Consider the following 15831-nt stretch of genomic DNA (forward strand, 5'->3'; position numbering starts at 1 on the left):
TGCCACCCAGGTGAGGATCTGCAGACTTGGTGGAAGATGCATAGCCTACAGCCCATCACAGGAACGTCTTACCACTGAGATCTGTTGCAGACTGATAAAGAAATCATCACCCTGCCAGGGACCCCCAGGTCTACCAGCAGCCTCGCCTTGTACCTTTAGCTGTTCAAGACAGTTTTGAGAGTTTATCCTCCAACCAGACCAACCTACAGGATGAGGAATAAATTGTTAGCCTCAGGGATCTGACAGTAATTTTACTTCTCTTGTAAAACAGAGTTGGGGTTAAATAAAGGGTATGGGGTTTGCTAGTTCCAGCAACTTGGGACTCTTTTTTTTTGGAAAAATGGAGGGGAGAGTGAAAAGGGGCACGGTGGGTGAAGAGTTCTTTTAATATGCTGGTACTTCAGGGAGAAGCACACCATTTCATCTGTATTCCCCCATCCCACTGGAACTGGTGCTTGGAGGGACGGGGGGCAGGGGGGAGAAGGTGAGATTAGTCGATCAGTCACCAGCACTGTCATCAGCGTTGCCAGAGAGGTCGAGGACAGACATCATGGAATCAGACAACTTGCTGGCGAGTTTATCTGCAGATGGAGAAATACAGGCAGTCACTTAGCGGCTGGCTCACCAAGAGGACGCCTGCAGGAGCTGGCCTAGATCTACCTTGGTCTACATCAAACTCCCAAACCGACTCACTTACCCCCAACACTAAACAAAACAACTGGGTGGGGGGTGTTGGCAGCCAGTGTGCAATCTCACAGGTAGAACCATTTGTCTACCTGTGAAATGATCACCCCAATATAGCTTCTATCTCAGAGTGTCAGACTCACTGGGCTCCAAGTATTTTTATCCCTTCCTAGTATCCAAACAGCAATTTTCTTTTACTGTGTTGAGCTTAGCACTCTGCCAGTACCCTCAAAGCTCTCACAGCAAAAGGGCAGCATGGATGTAGGGGCCTTAAGCCTGAATGCTCACCTCCCATCCTCCAGCCATACCCTGCTGTTCTTCAGGATTCCCCTCAGACATCATCTCCTCCAGGAAGCGATCACCTCTACCCCACCACCATCCGGGTTAGGTTCACCAGGCTGAGTTAGGTTTCCTTACTCTGCTTTCTGTGTCTGTGAATACTCTGTGTTGCCAATGTCTGTTTTATTTCCTCCTCACTCCCTTATAATAGGACCAGCAGTTTAAGGGTTATTCATCTCTGGATTCCCAGCACTCAGAGTGAAACCAGGCCAAGAGCAAAGAATTGGGCTTATGGGGTCAATCAATCCTAGGTTTACATTTTGGATCGATTAAATACTAGTTGTTTTACCTTGAGTGTGTCATTTAATGTCTCTGGGCCTCAGTTTCCCCACTTACCAAATGGGGATAAGACTTGCAATGAGTTAGTAAAGATTAGCATAGCATGAAGACCTAAATCAGCCAACCACATAACAAACCACCATTAAAATGAAGGAGGAAATTCTTTTGTGAACGGCCATTAAATGGAAACACGATGTGGCAAAATTATGTTCAGGTGACTAGTGTTCGCATATTTGCATATGTACCTATCTATGTACCATATTTGCCTGTGTACCTATCTCAGGAATGAGATAGAAAAAATTAACTGGTCACTCCGTGAGGAGGCCTAGATGACTAGGAGACTGGAAGGAGAAAAACATTTCACTGTATATCCCTTTGTACCTTTTGAATTTTGAGTATATTGCCTATGGATAAAGTAAACATTACATATAACCTATAAGCTTCCAAACACATAGAAAGCAGCTAAGAAATAAATCGTGGCTATTTGACACATAGACTAGGCCAATGGTTCTCCAAGTGTGGTTCCCAGAAGAGCAACATCAGCATCAACCAGGAACCAGTTAGCAACACAAATTCTTGGGCCCTATGGCCAACATACTCAATCAGAAACTCTGGGGGTGAATCCCAGAAATCTGTGTTTTAACAAGCCTGCCAGGCAATTCTAACAAGCTTAAGTTCGAGAACCACTGTGCTAGTAGGTGAGCCTCCTAACCCATCCCTGCCCCTTAACCAGGGTTAGCCTGGTGCTGGACACATGTAAATGCTCATTCAGAAGCTCCTAATCAGGGCCCAAGTGGGTGCTTTTTGGAGCATGGGGAAGAGGGGTATGGTCAGGTGCCCCCACCAGTACGCTTCTGCATCTTCTTCTTATTCTTCAGGGCAGATGCAAGAGCCTGGCCCTGCTGCAGGGGGTCGGTCTCCATGATCCTCTGCAGCACTGGGCGGCGGTCCACAGGGCAGACGTCCACCATGCTGTTGTTCCTGGGGCGGTGGTCCACGTTGCGTTTAGCCCACCCCATCTGATGTCGGTTCGGATTGGTGCAATACCCAGTGAGATCTCCAATCTAGAGAGAGAAAGGACAACAGTGAGGTCTGGGCCCCCAGAGTACCGCCAAGGACTTCTGCAGAAGAGACAGGGACAGGTTTGGTTAAGAACAGGAAGCCTAGAGCCTCGCAGAACTAAGCTCCGAGTCTGGCTCCATCACAAACTAGAAGGTAAGCTTAGTTAATTTCTCAGCTGTAGTTGGCTCATCTGTCAAATGGGGTAGACAATGGGTAGCTTGCATGCCTTTTACAAGAATAAAATAAAAAAGCAGAGTTACTTGATCAATGACAATTGGTATTATGATTCTTTTTTCAAGTGACCCTACAAAATCTTACTCAATTTAACAAGTATTTTCAGACGTCTCTTCTATGCCCAGCTCTATGTGGGGAAATGTTGGAAAAATGAATCAGATGCAGTCCCATCTTTGAGAAGCAACTGGTCTAAAGAGGATAAAACCAACCCATACCACAGGCCAAGTCAGAGTGTGTTAAGTGCCCACCAGAAGGACACAGCGTAAGTAGCAGCGGTTGTGGGGAAGGTGGTGGTCAATACGTTTCTACTGATGGGAAGGTCATTCCTGACCATGAACAATGGAAAAGCACAGAACATAGATGGGCACCCAAAAGGGTGTCTGTTTGGCTGGAGTACACGTGGGTACATGTGGGTAGTAAAAGCTAACATTGACAGAAAGCTCACTGTGTGCCAGGTACCATTCTAAGCACACACAAATACATGTGTGTATACATATATATGTACACACGTGCGCATGTGCACATATTAACTCATTTAATCCTTGCCAACAATGCTATGACAAACAAAGCACCTCAGGTCACACAGCTAGTAAAGAATGGAATAAATAAGAACCCTAGCAGCAAGGCTTGTATGTATATATGACTACCCATTACACTATGGTGGGGAAAAGGCAAGGCTACCAAACTATACATCTGGGGTTGCAGCAGGAGGCACCATTCACAATACGGCACACAAAACTGGTATCTCCCAGAGTTGTACAATGAAGTGGCCCTGCTCAGGTTCCCTGAACCTGAGTCTGGAACCTGCAGCATAGAGCGGGGAACTACTGTAGGTCCCTAAGGAAAAATGGTATGTTCTGGGGCTTATGGGCTCATTGGGGCATATGGGCCTTAAGCACACAACTCTACACTGGTTTTCCTGTAAGCAGAAGGGAAATCTTTAAAACTATGTGGGAATGAGAATGGCATAATTCCTGTCACTACCACACTGTAGGCCTCATCATCTCTTATAGAATATAAGACTGACTTCCTAGGCCCCCTGCCTCCACCCTGGTCCCTTTCTTTCTAACCTGATTTTTACTCTGGCTGCCAGAGTGACAGTTCTTTTTTTTTAAAGGTTTTATTTATTTATTTGAGAGACAGAGAGAGAGCAAGTACGAGTCCGTGGGGAGGGGGAGAAGGACAGAGGGAGAGGGAGAAGCAGGCTCCCTGCTGAGCAGGGAGCCCGATATGGGACTTGATCCCAGGACCCCAGGATCATGACCTGAGCAAAAGGCAGATGCTTAATTGACTGAGCCACCCAGGTGCTCCCAGAGTGACAGTTCTAATACACAAACCTAACCATGTCATTTCCTTAAGAAACCCTTCCAGATATTACGGAGCCATCAAAAATAAAGGACGGCTCTTTAAGTAATGATGTGGAACAATCACAAGATGAATTTTTAAATGAAATAAGCAAAACACAGAATACAAATAGCATGCTATTATTTGAATTAAAATGGATCTATCTGTGTATATGTACGTATGCATGTGCATTAAGATGGAATAGCTATGAAAAGGGCATTCAAGTGTGCTACTAGTGACTGCCTCCAAAGAGGGGACAAGGTGGCTGGGAGACAGCTGCAGGAGAGAAACTTACTTTTCACTATATACCCTTTAGTACCTTTTAAATTTTATACCACGTACACATACTACCTAGTCAAAAAATAAATAAAAGGTATCTTTTTTATAAAAAATATAAAATATAAAAAATATTTTAAATAAACAAAATGGGGAAAAATAGAAAATGCTTTGACAGAAAAAAATAACCGATTTTCAATGTTTTCCTAATATCCATGGTATAAGGTCTAACTCAAGGACTGCTGTGATCTAATTCCAGATGATTCATCCTTCCTTGCCTCATCTCTCATTCCAACCACCCCACACCACTAACATTTCCCCATAAAACACCACTCTCTCTCCTCTTGGGCCTCAGCATAAGCACTGTCTGAGCTCCTAGCCACGGGCTGCTGCCCGCCTCGTACAGAGAATTCCTCAGCCTCCAAGAAGGGGCGCAAGGATCAAGGCCTTCAGGAAGACTTCCCTGACCCACAAGTAGTATAGGTTAAGGCCCTCAGATCCATGCTTTCCCAACCTCTGTCCCCACCCCTAGTCTGTGTGTCTCCCATAACAGTGCAGAGGTCTATATGTGAAACCCACTAAACTGTGACCTCCTGAAGGGCAGAGATAGGGACACTGGCAGTAGAAGCTGAAAAAGCCTCCAGGAATCATAAGCATGGCATATTGACTTGATCACGCAGGTACTGGGGAGCCATGACAGGGGAGGTGACATGGTCAGATTGTGCCATTAGAAACCACGGGACATATGTCCAGGTGAGAAAGGGTGAGAAGCTTAAACTAGAGTTATAGAAATGATAGGAATCGAAAGAAGCTGATAGCTTCTCAAGAGACTTGGGAGGGAGAAGCCACAGGACTTGCTGACTGACTGTCTGGGATACTGGATGCTAGTTGGAGGGAAGAGTCAGGGGTACCCAGGTTTGCAACTTGAACAACTGAGTGGCTGAAAGGGGGATGGATACCTGCTTTCTAGGCTGGACCCAGGCTGGAAAAGCTGCTTGAGACAGCATGCTTCCTCCCTGGACCTGCCATTGCCTGGTAAAGGATGCACACCACCTGATGCCCAGGGCGCCCACAAGGAGTGAATGAATGACCTACATCTACCCACCATTATAGGCAGACCTTGTGGGAGCCAGATAGAAGGGACCAACCACTCCCCAGAGCCCTGGGTAGAAGAGAGGGTTACCATGAAGAAAGGGGATGGGTACCTTGTACACAGTGGTTTTATTTTCCATGGCATCTGCTATTTTCATCATCGGAGAATGGAGCCACTTGATCTCCATTTCGAGCGGGTCCATGTCACCCAACAGTTCATCTGCTTCTCCGGTAGCCAAGCCTTTAACACAACCAACACCACTGTCAGGGCCCTAGTTCCTCCCTGCTGCCAGCCCCCCCACCCATTCAGGCCTCAGTGGAAAGGATATGTGGACACTGCCCAAGGGAGTTGGGGAGGGAAGGCTCTTTCATTCCTGATGGGAGGCCACATGACAAAGGATTAAAGGCATGGGTTTTGCAGTAGGGCATTCGCCTGCTGGGAGCTGGTCTTGGAGCCTCAGCTTCTTCATCTAGAAAATGAGAATACCACAAGCCTATGACATGGGGCTGCTGTCACAGCAGAGGACACCTGAAATGCACTGGCCTGAAATACTGCTCAGTAAATGGCAGCCACTGGGTTTCCTTCCCCGGGACCAGGCCTCTCTCCCCTTCCTTCTGTCCCCTTGCCTGGAGTTGGCCTCCACTGCAAACCATTAATGCACCCATTGCCCTGGGCCCATGCTATCCTCCCGCCTGCTTCTAAACTTTGCTACCATCCCCTTCCTCTAATTCCTACTCACTCTTCAAGATACAACACTAGAGCCAACTCCCCTAGGAAATTCTCACCATTAACCTCTCCCTCTCCTCAATTTCCCAGACCTCAATCTTTTGCCAAAGCCCATTCTCAGTGATGGAGCCCCTCTTGCCCTCACATGCAGCCAGGGTCAAGCATCATCATAGGAACGTGACCTCAAATTCCTCCCAACTACCCACTTGGTAGAAGAGGGAGGTAAAGTTCAGAAAGCGAACTGACTTGCCAGAAGCCACCTGGGGAATAAACTCTGAAGCAGGCAAGTCCTCTTGTCCTCATCTATAATCTAAGGACACTAAAAGACCCAGAGAAGGAAAGCTAGTGGCCCTCAAGAGAAACAGAGAAACCAGAAGCCAGGCCAGCCAGGGCTTTTTCCACTGCCCGAGTGTCCACAGACAGGCCCAGAGAGCACCAGGCACCTCTCCGAGGTGGGGTAGAGAAGGAAGGAGCCGTAAGCCAAGGTTGCAGATGGTAGTACCTAAAGAGAACAAATTTCCCACAGGAATTTCTCAAAGCCACACCTCTGTACTGCAGCAAATGATCATCTTAGTAACAACTAATATTCACCAAGCATGTACTCTAAGCCAGCACTGCTGTGTTTTTACATATTAAATAAGTCTTCATGACCATCTTATTGGGTGAGTGCTACTGTCCCCATTTTACAGAGGATGCCACTGAGACATGGAGAAATGAAGTAACTTAATCACAGAGCTAACAAGAAACAAAACTTGAATTTGACTCCAGGCAGTCCATTCTTTTAACCACTTAGCTACTCCAAGCTGGGATGGTCTCAGACTAGAGGGCAGAAGAGTTGCTTTAAATGCCACCTCTGCCTGCCACTGACCATGCATCGTTCAGGAAATACCAGCTTTCTGTGACTCAGATGCCTCCCTGCCAGTGGGGGTGAGAACAAAAATCTAGGAACAGACATGCAGTAGCTGAGGCAAAGCCTAGGGCAACACGAGGGAAGGGGTTTTGGAGAGGAGTGTCTTAGTCCACTCCAGGTCCCAAGAGATGGGGAAAGGACCCTCATTATTTCCTGAGCAACTCACTGTGTACACAGTACTTTGCTGACTTTTTTTCCTATCTACCAAGAGCCCACAACCACCCCCAAGGCCCAGATTAGAATTCTCTGCCTTGTGGGAGAAAACATTAAGCTTAGAGCTGGTTAAATAATGTTCCCAAAGCCAGAGTAGGGCCAGGGCAGGGGAAGATCAACCATGGGATTTTTTTTTTTAAGATTTTATTTATTTATTTGACAGAGAGAGAGAGACAGCGTGAAAGGGAACACAAGCAGGGGGAGTGGGAGAGGGAGAAGCAGGCTTCCTGCAGAGCAGGGAGCCCAACGTGGGGCTCGATCCCAGAACCCCGGGATCATGACCCAAGCCGAAGGCAGACGCTTAATAACCGAGCCACCCAGGTGCCCCAAACATGGGATTTGTTGTTGGGTCTGTGTGGCTCCCACCCAGGGCAAGACAAAGTACCAGGCAGGCCAGTCCACTCGCCCCTACTTACATTCCATGGTGTCTTCATTGGCCTGCTCGGTATCCTCAATATCAAAGACTTCGGTCATCTCCTTAATGATCTCAGCACTGAGATGGGCAGGCAGAGTGTGGGTGGCAGGTGGGAGTGTATAGAAGCTGATCTTCCCACTGCATCGGGAAATGGGAGGAAACTGGTGATGTCATTAAGAGAGCGAATGACCAATCGAAGAGAGGATGAGTTCCCAAGTCAGAAAAAATGAGGAACAACAAGAAAACCCACAGTAGCTTCCGAACAACAAGAAGTTGAGTTGCTGGATAGTCACTGGCCATAAATTCCTGATGGGGACATGACCTGGTGCCTTGGCCTTCCCCTACCCTAGGAAACAGGCTGCCAGGCTGCCCCACCGCTGCAATAAACACAGATGCACCCCCCTTTGTGGAGTCTGACTCTCGGCAGGTGCACCCTCACCCCTAGCCCTCTCCTCACCTCACCCAGTCAGCCAGAACAGCTTTGGCTGCCTGCTCCTGACTGTATATGCCTCCTTTCTTCTTCTTCCCCAAGCGGTGAGCCACCGCAGTCAGAAAGTGCTCAGTGGTCTGGAACCCAGAGATGCCATAATAGTTGGAAATCTGGCGAAGAGAGAAAGAAAAGAAATCATGAGGAAAAATGAAGGGCGCTTGGAGTGGGGCAGGGCATGAGCAAGAACCTTCTGTACCTCCTCCAGGTTACAGCGTTGCAGGATGGTCTCTACCGGGGTCACGGGGTCTGCCAACTTCTGCACGTGGATGCAGTTGCGCAGGATGGTGCCCACCTCTGAGTTCGGTCCTGGGACAATGCCTGGGGCATCCAGCAGCCTGATGAACTTGTCCAGATAGACCTCCTGCATGAACCTAGGACAGGAAAGGAGGTAAGAGAATGCAGGACACTGATAAGCTGGGATGTATCTAGTATCCCCCAGGCCCCAGGGACACAGCTGGGAGAGGGGTGAGGGACAGACAGCATACAGATGAAGATGGGAGAGATGTGGGGCTGGGGGCTCTGGGGCCTACAGACCTGGGACTAATTCTAGTCTACTAATACTAGTCTAATTCTGCCACTGGGGACTGAGCTGCAGGGCTGTGGGCAAGCTTCTGATTCTCTGAGCCTCCACTGCTTCATCTACAAAGTGGAGTTGCTTATCTGTAGCCCAACCTTGCATGGCTGCTAAGAGACTTGAAGAAGCTAAGGGGGAAACCACCCAGCTCAGTGCCTGGCCCGCACCTATGGCGTACCAGGTAAATGAGAACTGTTAGTGAGAGTGCCCAGGGAAGAATCAGAGGCTGGGCCAAGATAAGGAAAAGGGCAGGGGCTGAAGTCATGAGAGATGGGGGAATGGGAAGGTCAAGGAGCTGTGGAGTGGGGAAGCAGGCAGGTGCTTACTTGGTGACACCAGGAACGGCTCCCACACTGCATGCACGGCTGCGCTTCAGGCTATTGATCAGGCTGCTCTTCCCAACATTAGGAAGACCTATAAAGGGGCGGCAGATGGCTCAGGGCAGGAAGGGCCCTCAGGAACATTTGGGCTGGCCTGTATGTGGGTGGCCCAGGAGGGGACAATGACCGAGCTATGAAGAAGCCAAAAACAGAGCCTGGCCTCCTGCCTTCCCATCCCAGGCCCTGACCAAGCCTCAACATGGCCTACCTACCCCTTTCCTCCATTTGTGAGCATACTGGGTAGACATGTCCCTCTCTCTAGATAGGACACTCACCTTCCACCTACAACCAGCCTGGGAAAGGTGCTCAATGCAAGGCCTCTGTAACACGATCCAACAGAGGGCAGACATCAGGAAATGTCTGTGAAACAGAGAACCATCTGTCCTGGTGTGAAATTCACCTAGTGGGGGGTGGGAGAGCCCTCTCCAGATGTCAGTCTCTCTGAGCAGCTGTCTGCCTGTGGTGCATGTTTTCTGTTCAAGCATCTGTGAGCACCTCTAGGCCTGTGGATGTCTTTGTGTGCTACCCCCTCACCAGGTCTCTTGTTCTCATCATTCTCCTTCTCTGTGTGCCAGAATTTATGCACAGACCACTCTCTCATTCTCTTAAGATTTTATTTATTTGAGAGAGAGAACAAGAGAGAGCATTAGTAGGAGGGGGAGGGGCAGAGGGAGAGGCAGACTCCCCACTGAGCAGGGAGCCCGATATGGGGCTCGATCCCACTGGGATCATGACCTGAGCCTAATGCAGAAGTTTAATCCACTGAGCCACCCAGGCGCCCCCAGACACCTCCCTTATGGATGTACCTATGTGTGTGTACCCCTCATGTGTGGAAGTCTCTGTACATCAGTGTGTGTGTACACACATGCACATCCATATCTCTTGGTTGTTCTCATTCTAAATATTACTTTTTCCATGTTTACTTTCTCCCGCTCAGTCTTTTTCTCTAACATATTTTTCTTTCTCTGTGTAGCTCTACCTAAGCACCTTACTCTGCTGGTCTGTCTCTTTGTCTCTCATTCTGGCCACTGTCATTTCTGATTCTCCCCACCCCACCAATTCTGCCCCTCTTTTTGGTTTTTGCTTTTTTAAGTTTAAATTCAATTAATTAACATATAATGTATTATTAGTTTCAGAGGTGGAGCTCAGTGATTCATCAGTGTTATGTAATACCCAGTGGTCATTACATCCTGTGCCCTCCTTAATGTCCATCACCAGTTATCGCATCCCCCCACACCCCTCCACTCCAGCAGCCCTCAGTTTGTTTCCTATGATTAAGAGTCTCTTATGGTTTTTCTCCCTGATTTCTTCGGTTTTTTTTCCTTTCTTCCCCTATGATCCTGTCTTGTTTCTCAAATTCCTCATATCCGTGAGATCATATGGATACTTGTCTTTCTCTGATGGACTTATTTTACTCAGTGCCCCTCCCCCTCCCGCTAATGCTCTCTCTTGTTCTCTCTCTCAAATAAATAAAATCTTAAAAAAGAATGAGAGAGCAGTCTGTGCATAAATTCTGGCACACAGAGAAGGCGAATGATGAGAACAAGAGACCTGGTGAGGGGGTAGCACACAAAGACATCCACAGGCCTAGAGGTGTTCACAGATGCTTGAACAGAAAACATGTACCACAGGCAGACAGCTGCTCAGAGACTGACATCTGGAGAGGGCTCTCCCACCCCCCACCAGGTGAATTTTACACCAGGACCTCTAGTTCTATCCATGTTGTTGCAAATGGCAAGATTTCATTTTTTTTTATCCTGCCCCTCTTTTCAATTCCCTCGATGACAACTTCTCTCAGTGTCTTTCGGTGTTTCTTCTCTCCATGGGCCCGTCTCTGTATGCTTCTCTGTACTGTTTCATTGTGCTTTCTTCTGTCTATGTCTGTATATCCCTAGCCTTCCCTCTGTCTCTATTTCTCTACGAACATGTATCTATCTCATCATAGACATGTTTGTGTATTTGTCTCCCTCTGTGACTCTGGGGAAGTGACTGGGTCCAAGGGTCCAGTGTATCTGGGCACATGTGTCTCTCTGTGCCTCTATTCGCTTGTGAGCAGAGTTGGGGCGAGTATGTGGGAAGGACCTGGGTCTACATGTGTGTTGCCTCTGGGTCTGGACATGTCTGCACAAGTGTGGATCTGTACATGTATTTGTGGATCTGCATGTGTTCCAGGACTGTGTGTGTGTGTGTTCCTCTATGTCTAACTCTTTGTCCCGGTTCCTTCCATATGTACCTCTCTCTGAATCTGTCTATCTGTGTCTGCCTGTCCCTCTCATTGTTTTGTTTTTTAAAGATTTTATTTGTCAGAGAGAGAGCGAAAGAGCACAAGCACAAGCAGGGGGAGGGGCAGGCAGAGGAAGAAGCAGGCTCTCTGCTGAGCAAGGAGCCCAATGCGGGGGGGGGGGGGGGGGGGGGGGGGGGGTCCTAGGATCACGACCTGAGCCAGAGGCAGACGCTTAACTGACTGAGCCCCCAGGTGTCCCTTTCTCATTGTTTCTTTGGTATGCATGTCTGCCTCTCTACAGGCATAAAGTATCTAGCTCTCTTATGTCTCTCTGCAGGTCTTCTATAGTCCTTCTGGTATCTTTTTCTGATCGTTATCTCCCTCTCTCGGCATGCCTCTGTCATTTAAATCCACCCTTCCTTTCCACTCCCCACCAATCCCATCATTTCCCAGTTCTTTTTCTATGTCTATTCAGGTCTGTATATCTCTCCCTTTTTCTCAGTGTCCAGCTCTCTCCCAATGTCTTTCTCTTTTGGCTTCACTTCATCTCCCTGACAGTCTATCTCTGCTTCTCTCAATTTCCCTCTTCTTTCCCCTATCATCCTTCCCTCAGTGCCCTGGGTTCCAGACAGGCCCAGGTTTGAGTACCAGCTCTACCTTGTCTCACACAGGGCTGATCCCCACAAGTCCCTTTCACTTCTCTGGGCCTCAGTGTCCTTATCTGTCAGAGATATGTTCACTCCTCCCCCCCACCACCCACAGCTCTGGTAGGATGAGATGGCACCAAATCCAAGCACAACCCTGTGTATTTGATCCACGGTTCTAATACTCAATGCATGGTGGTGATTCCCAGTATGCCTTCCTATGTCCACCAATATGTATCACAAGTCACAAAACCGTTTCTGAACTGCTCCTCTCTTCCTCAGAGGGGTAACACAAAGCTCCCAGAATCCTTTGCCCAGTGAAACCCCTGCCCAAAGAATGAGCCTGGGCCCCATGGCCTCCCCACAGGTCTTACCCACAACACCCACACGGATATGAGTGCGCACTTCGCCAAGGCGGCAATAGTTCCCCAAAACCCTCATGAGGTTTTCAGCTCCAAAGCAGGCTTTGCTTTTCAGCAGTGACTCGGAGGCCTGATCCACTGGTACAGTGCAACGATTCTGGAAACCGAGGGGTATTACAGAAGAGGCATCAGGTGGGAAATACAGTCTGAGTCCAGATTTCCAACTTTCAATGAAACTTTCAGGGCCACCTCCCTGTGATCACCGAGCTCCCCAAGGCTGAAGCAGAGGGCTTCTCATGAAGGCCCTGAATACCCGCCATTTCCCTGCTTGCACAAGGCTTGTTTTTCCACTGTCATTGCGTCTTCAGTCTTCTCTGTCCCTGCCTCTCTCTAGACACACGTATCTCTTGCCTCCCTCAGCAGGGAAAGGATGGCACCCCAGCTTCTAGTCAGGCCAGGTTTGAGTTCCAGCTCTGCCTCTCACAGGTGTGTGGGCATCAAATCCTGCTTCCCTTCTCTGGGTTTCAGTGCCCTCATCCACAAAATGGGGACACTGCTCTCCCTACCTGTGGTGGGAAGACCGCGCCTGGCCCATAGCCTACCTTCCCTTAATTCCTCACACAAGACAAGGCCACTCCAGCTTCCATCTCCTTACTCCTGATGCCACCTCCTCAGCCCAGAATGCCCTTCCACCTCTTCCTCTCTCCTTACTTACCCACCACAGCACTGCAAATTAGGAATTAAGCTAAATATCCATCAGTAAGAAATAGGTTAAGGAAATACATCCTTAAAGTGGAATACAAATGAAAGAGAGCTGTTAGAAAAGGATGCTCACCACATTTTTGCCATCGAGAAGGCCAAAAATTATATAAATGAGGTATCAGGTTTCCCCAAATGAGTAAAGATTAAAATGTTTAACGATAGCAAGTGTTGGAAAGGGTGTAGGGAAATAAGCCCTCTCACACATTCATCTACCCCAGGGGTAGGAAGATAAATTGGTACAGCCACTGGAAGGGAGGCAATTTGTCAGTGTCTAGGAAAATGTAAAATACATACCCACTCCACCCCTCAGTATCCAACCTATATAAGCGCTCGCCCACCAGCCAAGATAACATATGCAAGGGTATGTGCTAAAGTACTGCTTATAATGATTAAAAATTGGAAACTAATTTTATTTAGCATCAAAAAAGTACATCTCTATAAAAAAAATTGCCACGGGAAAAAAAAGCAAGCCCCAGGATGACACATAGGACACTCCCAAACACTTCCTTCTCTCTCTATATACATCTACATATGTATAAAGCACAGAAAAATATCTGAAAGGACACACACCAAGCTAACAATGTTGGTTACATCTGGGTATGGATAAAGGAGCCTAGAATTAAGGGTACTGGTAAAGGATATTTAAGCTGTCTATAATTGCTTTTTTTTTTCTACTTTATTTTTCATAAATAATAAGTTCTACACCTAGTGCAAAATTGAAAAAATATCCCCTAGAACCCAGTTTCTCTCCTCAGAAGCAACCAATGTTTCTGTAACACTTTAATGTTTTACAACTAAAATGTATTTGTGTTAATGATACAATTAGAAAATAGTGTGATTTGTGTTAAGGAGAAAAATGAAGACATATGTTTTTAAAAGCTAACAAATAGTTAACTATATTTTCCAAATTTTCTATGGACAGTATGTATTACCCTTACATCTGAGAAAGAAAAAAAAAAAAAAAAAACTTTCCCCAAAAGCTAAAATATAGGAAGAAGTGAAACAAATATTAAAAGGTCATCTAGTAAGGCAAAAAGCTCAAAGTTGAAAGCCCAGTTCAATTACCAAAGGGCTGGAGGCCCCAGTCCAAGTCATGATCCTCTAACCCTGGCCCCAGCTTACCAGGTTTTTGACCTGATGCTGTGTGCTGGCCTTGAAAGCCACGGTCGGCAGCTCATTCCGAAGGTAATCCAGCCACTTCTCCACAACCTCTTTGGGGACCAGGTCTGGGGAAAATAGAAATAGGTAGGACTTATAAGGAGAACATCACTTCAGTGGCTCACTCTAAAGATATATCCACCCACACCCAAGGCTAGGCCCACCTCCTGCCAACAGATGTCTCCCTGGCCCTATCAGTACCTGTCCAGCTCCCAGGTTAAAATTAGAAAGGAAAGTCTAGTCTAGGAGACTAGTTGGCCCTCTCTGAGGGGACCTCTGTCCCTTGGGGAAAATGGGCAAATTAGCTGTTTGGTCCCAGATGCCTTCCTTCCAAGCCAGGCTTCCTAAAGATTGTTTCACACTCTCTTTGTAGATCCTTCTAGGTTGGGCCAAATGTCAAAAATAACTCTTGACAAGAATATCGCTACCATTTGTGGGGTACTAACCATGCATACACCAAGCACTTTATCATTAATTCTCACAACAACCCTGTGAGATTGGGACAATCACAGCCCATTTTACAGCTAGAGAAACAGAAGCTCTCAGGTGACACGACTTGTCCAAGATCCTAGAGAAAACTGACAGTACAACTGGGATAAGACCCAGACCTCAGTGACTCCTGAGTCCATGTACTCTTCTGCCCTAGTCTTTGGTTCCAGTTTGGGGCAGAGAGGAATTCTCCAGGGTTGGCCAATAAGGCTCAAAATGGCAAGAACAAGGGACTGAAAGGCAGACAGGCTTTGACCCCATCCCCAATTTCTGTTATACTCGTGTGTGTGTGTGTGTGTGTGTGTGTGTGTGTGTGTGTGTGTGTGTGTGTGTGTGTGTGTCTTTAAACAAGTGATTTCACCTCTCAGACTCCTGGTTTTAAAAAACTGAACACAAATTCCTACCTCACACAACTGTTATAACTACCACTGAGTTGCTGAGGCTCAGGGTCTGGTCTGAGCTAGTCTTTCAAGGAGGTCTGGCCCCCGTCCTGCCTTACCCAATTCTGCCCCAACACCCACCAATCTTGTTCAAGACCAGGACGAGCTTCTTGTTGCCTTCTGCCTGCAGGACAGCCTCCTCCATTTGGAAGCAGCGGCAGCCCAATGGGTCCCTGGCATCCAGGACTTCCAAAATCACATCAGAGTATTCCACCACCTACAGGGGAAAGGACAGGGGATGAAGGCAGGGAAAGGACTGGGTGTGAATCACACAGGCCCATAAAAGAAAAGTCTTCATCTCAGTCAGGAAAAGCAGAAATGGAGGGACAATTGGATGGGATTGGTGCCCTCCCTAAAGAGCCTTAAGAAATGGGTCCCCATACCTTACGGAACTCCTTGTAATAAGCCTTCCTTGTTGCCTCATCATCCAACTGAGGAAACATATTTAATTCCTGCAGAACTTCCTCCTAAAGGAAAAAAAAAAAAAAGAATGGTCCAGAGAGGAAAGAGGGAGTGAAAGTCAGGGCTTTGGAAACCATGACAGGCTGGGGGAGCAATGGGAGTCCCAGCCCAACGAAGAGTAACTTTGACCAGCCAATAAAGCTGGGAACTGGAAGAATGGATGGAACCACATAATGCATGTGTGTGCCTATGTTTAAGTATGTGTTCAAGCACTAGCTAGGGACCTGAGTGTGCACCTGTGCATGTAAGGAAAGAATGTGAGAGGGAGGTA

At 47.5% G+C, this 15831-nt stretch overlaps 1 protein-coding gene across 6 annotated transcripts in view; it reads right to left on the bottom strand.

Moving 5' to 3' along the window:
- Positions 1-235: 235 nt before the first annotated feature.
- Positions 236-15831, bottom strand: part of LOC113931545 (guanine nucleotide-binding protein-like 3-like protein) — a 100809-nt gene continuing 85213 nt past the window's right edge. For all 6 annotated transcript variants that reach the window (XM_027609634.1, XM_027609636.1, XM_027609633.1 and 3 more), the window contains 11 exons: positions 15482-15565; positions 15180-15315; positions 14134-14237; positions 12262-12406; positions 8966-9053; positions 8262-8436; positions 8033-8175; positions 7577-7713; positions 5424-5551; positions 2147-2366; positions 236-581 (listed from right to left, as the gene is read on the bottom strand). In XM_027609634.1, the coding sequence (XP_027465435.1) occupies positions 499-581; positions 2147-2366; positions 5424-5551; positions 7577-7713; positions 8033-8175; positions 8262-8436; positions 8966-9053; positions 12262-12406; positions 14134-14237; positions 15180-15315; positions 15482-15565 (1443 nt within the window). In that variant the 3' untranslated portion in view covers positions 236-498. The remainder of the gene's footprint in view (positions 582-2146; positions 2367-5423; positions 5552-7576; positions 7714-8032; positions 8176-8261; positions 8437-8965; positions 9054-12261; positions 12407-14133; positions 14238-15179; positions 15316-15481; positions 15566-15831) is intronic.

The sequence above is a fragment of the Zalophus californianus genome, chromosome X (genome assembly GCF_009762305.2).
Source record: "Zalophus californianus isolate mZalCal1 chromosome X, mZalCal1.pri.v2, whole genome shotgun sequence".
Lineage (NCBI taxonomy): Eukaryota > Metazoa > Chordata > Mammalia > Carnivora > Otariidae > Zalophus > Zalophus californianus.